The sequence below is a fragment of the Oryctolagus cuniculus genome, chromosome 12 (genome assembly GCF_051225735.1).
Source record: "Oryctolagus cuniculus isolate XC-2025 breed Fujian yellow rabbit chromosome 12, ASM5122573v1, whole genome shotgun sequence".
NCBI classification, from domain to species: domain Eukaryota; kingdom Metazoa; phylum Chordata; class Mammalia; order Lagomorpha; family Leporidae; genus Oryctolagus; species Oryctolagus cuniculus.
In genome coordinates, this window is record NC_142878.1 from 53,169,008 (window position 1) to 53,174,179 (window position 5,172).

General features: G+C 40.8%; 1 gene segment (V, D, J or C); it reads right to left on the reverse strand.

The window, feature by feature from the left end:
• Positions 1–1,597: 1,597 nt before the first annotated feature.
• On the reverse strand, positions 1,598–4,769 carry LOC149123041 (T-cell receptor alpha chain V region RL-5-like). The segment is given in 2 exon segments: positions 1,598–4,379; positions 4,505–4,769. Coding segments are annotated over 2 exon segments (456 nt in total).
• Positions 4,770–5,172: the final 403 nt, after the last annotated feature.

A 5,172-nucleotide genomic window follows, 5' to 3' on the forward strand; every position in this document is an offset into this window, starting at 1 on the left:
AGTTGATGGGTCCAGTTAATCCCTGACAGAACCAGCGAACAGAGGTGATGAAATTATGTCTTAATTTCTCTTGGTTTATCCAGAAATTTTCCTAAAATATAATTGTTAACTGTGTCTGTAATGACATCATTTCTATAATAATAAACTGGGAGGTGGAAGTAGTGAATTACTTACACCTTGTGATTTCAGAAGACAGTTTGGATCTGGGATTAGAAGACAACTAGAATCCAAGAACATAGCTACCAGGAGGAAAGAGCTCACGAAGGAGAACTGCAGAGAATTCCAGGGCTTCCTCCAAGTATTCAAGGAGCATGCATGAGGGAGGCGAAACAAATGCCATCGAAAAGAATTAGAGGAAGCAGAGCAGACCTGCTGCTTACATGGGGGCAGGACTAGGCAGGTCCCACTAGCCGTAGTGTAAAACTCAAAATTTGTGTATAAATAGTTGGGGAAAGCAAAGAGGTCTTGCTGAGAAGTAGGAGATCATTAGCCTAGAATCAGACCAATGCATGGATACACACAAACATACACACACCTATATTAATGTATGTTTGGAAAACCATTATGGAATAAAGATCTAATGGTTGAACCACATATTATCTATTAGGATAAAGACACACAAAATAAATTCATTATATGTAAAAAATGAATTCCTAAACCTAAATGGAAAAGTTAAATAAAATACAGAAGAAATCATTGGGAAATGCTATGTGAAGATCTCATAGTATGAAAGAACATTGAACCTTAGTAACAAATCCTAAGCCATAAGAGAAAAGACAGGAAAATATGCATACATATCTTTAAAATATTCAAAAAAAACTCTCCACAACTAACTAGCTAATCAAATCCAACAACACTTCAGAAAGATTACTCACACCACAGCACTTGCAAGTTAATACCTGGTATGCAAGTTTAGTTCAACAAATACATATCAATAAATGTGATACATCACATTACAAATTGAAGAAAAATAGTCAGGATATTATCACAGTAGGTGCAGAAAAAGCATTTGATTAAATATAACATCCTTTCTTAGTAAATCCTCAAGCAAGTTGGATATTGAAGGAACATTCTCAATGCAATCAAGCCAATATATGACAACCCCAGGACAGCTTCATAATGACTGGGAGAAGCGTGGAAGTATTTCCACTGAGTTCTGAAACCCAACGAGGATACTCACTTTCCCCATCGCTATCCATAAGGTTCTGGAAGTTTAGCCAGAGCCATTAAGTAAGAAAAAGAAATCAAAGGGGTACAAATTGGAAAAGAAGAAGTCAGACTGTCTGTGTTTATGGATGACATAATCATGTAGATAGTAGATCCAAAAGGCTCCACTAAGACATATTGGAACTCATAAGAGAATTTAATAAAGTTGCAGGATATCAAATCAATACACAAAAATCAATAGCCTTTGTATACACAGGCCATGCCATGGGTGAGAAAGAACTTGTAAGATCAGTCCCATTAACAATAGGTACAAAAAATTTAAATACCTGGAATACATTTAACTAAGGATGTGAAAGATCTCTACAATAAAAATTTTAAATCTTTAACAATGAAATAGAAGACACAAAAAAGGAAAAAATATTCCATCATCATTTATTGGAAGAATTAGCATCATCAAAATGTCCATACTAGTGAAAGCAGTTTGTAGATTCAATGCAATCCCAATGAAACTACAAACAACATTCTTCTCATATCTAGAAAAATATGATGCTAAAAGTGATATGGACACAAAACAGACACCAAACAGATAAAACAATCTTAAACAACAACAACTATAAAAAAAGATGCATCATAATACCAAATATCAAGTCATATTACAGGACAGTTATAGTCAAAACACCCTGGAAATGGCACATAAATAGACTTGCAGAACAATTAAACTGATTAGAAACCCCAGAAATTAATCTGCAAATCTACAACCAACTAATCTTTGACACAGGAGCTAAAATCAATCCCTGGAGCAAGCACAGCATCTTCAACAAATGGAATTGCAAGAATTGGAACTACGCATGCAGAAGTATGATAAAGACCCCTACATACTCCTTTTCAAAAATCAACCCACAATGCCTCAAGAATCTAAATCTTACCTGATGCCATCAAATTACTAGAGGAAAACTTCAGGGAACCCTACAAGACATTTTCACAAAGACTTCTTGGAAAAGACTTCAGAACCCCAGCCAATCAAAGCTAAAATAGACAAATGGGATTACACCAAGATAAGAAGCTTCTGTTAGCAAAGGAAATACTCAACAAAGTGAAGAGCCCACCAGCAGAATGGGATAAAAATATTTGCAAACAATGTGACTGATAAAAGCTTAATATCCAGGATCTACAAATAGTTCAAGAAACTCAACAACAACCACCAAAAAAACCACAAATAATCCAGTTAAGGAATGTAAAAAGGGCATGAATAGGCATTTTTCTTTCTTCTGTTTTCTTTTTTAAAGATGTATATATTTATTTGAAAGAAGGAGTTACAAAGAGAGAGAGAGAGACAGGCGAGAGAGTGTTCTTCCATCTTCAGGATCACTTCCCAGTTGGCTGAAAAGATCAGAGCTGCGCTGACCTGAAGCCAGGAGCCAGGAGCTTCTTCCAGGTCTCCCACGGCGGTGCAGGGGATCAAGCACTTTGGACAACTCTACTGCTTTCCCAGGCCATAGCAGAGAGCTGGATTGAAACTGGAGCACTCAGGACTGGAAATCCCAACAATGGGATGTCAGCACTACAGGAAGTGGCTCTACCTCCCACAACAGAGCCCCAGCTCTACTTGATGGTACGTTTATACTCAACTTCTAGATTCACAAATATATGGTTGTTTGATTAAGTACCACTTCTGAATGGAATCCCTGGACTAAAATAGGAGGTTCTTTTCGTGCACTGAGGGTGCCCTCTGAGACCCCATGTCTTTGATGCCACAGCCCTTACACTTCCTTTCTGTGATGAAGATTCCTCCTGCAGTCGAAAAAACAGAGCTAGGCACTATAATAATTAAAAGAATATGCTCCTGGAGCTGGCACTGTGGCATATGCATTAAAGAAACTGTTTGCAGTGCTGGCATCCTTAATGGGTGCTTGTTCGAGTTCTGGTTGCTCCATTCCAATCCAGCTCTCTGCTGTGACCTAGAAAGAAGTAGACAATGACCCAAGTACTTGATCACCTGCACCCACGTTGGAGACCCAGGGAAGTCCCTGGCTGCTGGCTTCGGCACAGCACATATCTGGCCATTTGGCCAATTGGGGAGTGAACCAGTGAATGGAAGACCATTCTCTCTCTCACTATCGCTTTCTCTGCCTCTGCTTCTCTATAGCTCTACTTTTCAAAAACAATAATTATTTTAAAAAAGAATAGGCTCCTAAAAAAGTAAGATCTAGCTTGAAACCAAAGTACCTTTCACCCCAAATCAACAAGAACAGTCGCAGCACAAAACCCAGAGTCATGCCGCCACCCACAGCTGACTTGGGTCTCACACAGAGAGACAAGGCAAGGCTCCCCTCACAATCTTTCCCCGATTAGGCTCCTGTCTGTTGTGCCGGGGAGAACATGGGAAGATTCCTGCAAAGGAATGAAGGAATGGGATCTGGGACAGGAGTTTCTGTAGCTCAGGCTGAGAGGAGGGCCACTTGCACAAGGCTGATCTCAATCGGATTAGATTCCTGCTATCTCATTTAATTTATCATATACTAGGCAAAAAATGAGATCCTCACAGATCTCCCAGACTGAGAGATGAGGATATTTCAGGAGAGACCAGAGCCACATTTCTCTTGGCAGAGGAGGACAGCACACTGCCGGACTTCAACCTGCTGGAACACTAGAGGCACCTTTACTGGAAGCAGCATCATTTCATAACTGGAACTCACCTGTTCACTAGATTTCCTCTTCCCACTCCTAGTCTCACTTACTCCAGGGCTCCTGAGCCCTGAGACATTAAAGCTGGAATCTGTTCCTTCCTTGCGAGTGTCCCCAGACACCTCATGACTTTGGAGGGAAACCTAGCTCGACCCTCCCAAGGTTGCCCACCCACAGCCCCAGCTGCACACCTCTGGGTTTGTGCTCAGCTCCCCCTCTGGTTCCTATCACTGTGTTTTTCAGAGCACAGTAGTACACAGCTGAGTCTGATAACTGCAGTGAGGATTTGTGCAGGTGGAAGGAGCTGTCCTTCTTGACAAGAGTGGCGTGAAAACCTTGATGCTCCACTCTCTGGTTTTCTGTTGCACTTTTCAACAGGAGCTGAGGACCCTGATGGAGATACTGGACGTACCAGAAAAGGAATTCCTGATAGCTGGTTTGGTAGTTGCAGTTCAGAGTCAGAGATGAGCCCTCAGAGAGGATAACTGGTCCCTCTGTCTGGGTCACTGAGTCTCCATTTGTCCTTCCTAAAATGATTAAGATGTTGTTATTTAGAAATTTATCAACAGGACAGTCCTGGGGGGAAGTGGGGCTAGGAATCTTCACCCAGACCTTGGAACAGAAAATCATTTAAAAACCAAACATCACTTACGCACAGTTATCAGCAGGACCACCACAGTCACTGAGCAAGACGCAGAGAGCATGGTTGGTGAGCTGGGTGAAAGACAAAGTCCTGGCAGCCTTGGATGTACCGCAAATGTCAGGGTGACACTCCAGCTCCAGAACCTGGATTCTGGGTAGGAACTCCTGGAGAATCCTTGCTCCTTGGAAAACAGCCTCTCTGCTCTGCAGCAATTGAAACAATGAAGAGTGAACCAAACATGCACCTGTCAAATCACTTAGGTCATGTGGAAAATAACCCTCATCTGAAGAACGATGTGCCCTCTTGTGGTTTGTGCAAGCATCGTCAGCTTGTGTCAATGCTCTCATATTTGACTCCACGACTCCAGTATATTTGAAGTTAAAAGAGGATTTTTAAGGTTTTACCTCAAAGTAACCATAAACCTTTTTTGTGATGTATGCGCCAAATACGCTCCATTATAACACGGTGTACACATTATGCCTTTGGCTTGGAAAACACCAGCATCATAGGCAGGTGTTAAACTGTATTTTGATGTTTCAAAAACATACAAAAATGTGAAATTTTTTTCTGGGATGAAAAAAGGAATATTTTCAGTAATGATTCATTTTTTAAAAAATATTTATCTATTTATTTGTGAGTCAGAGCCACAGAGAAAGGAGAGACAGAGAGAGAGAGAG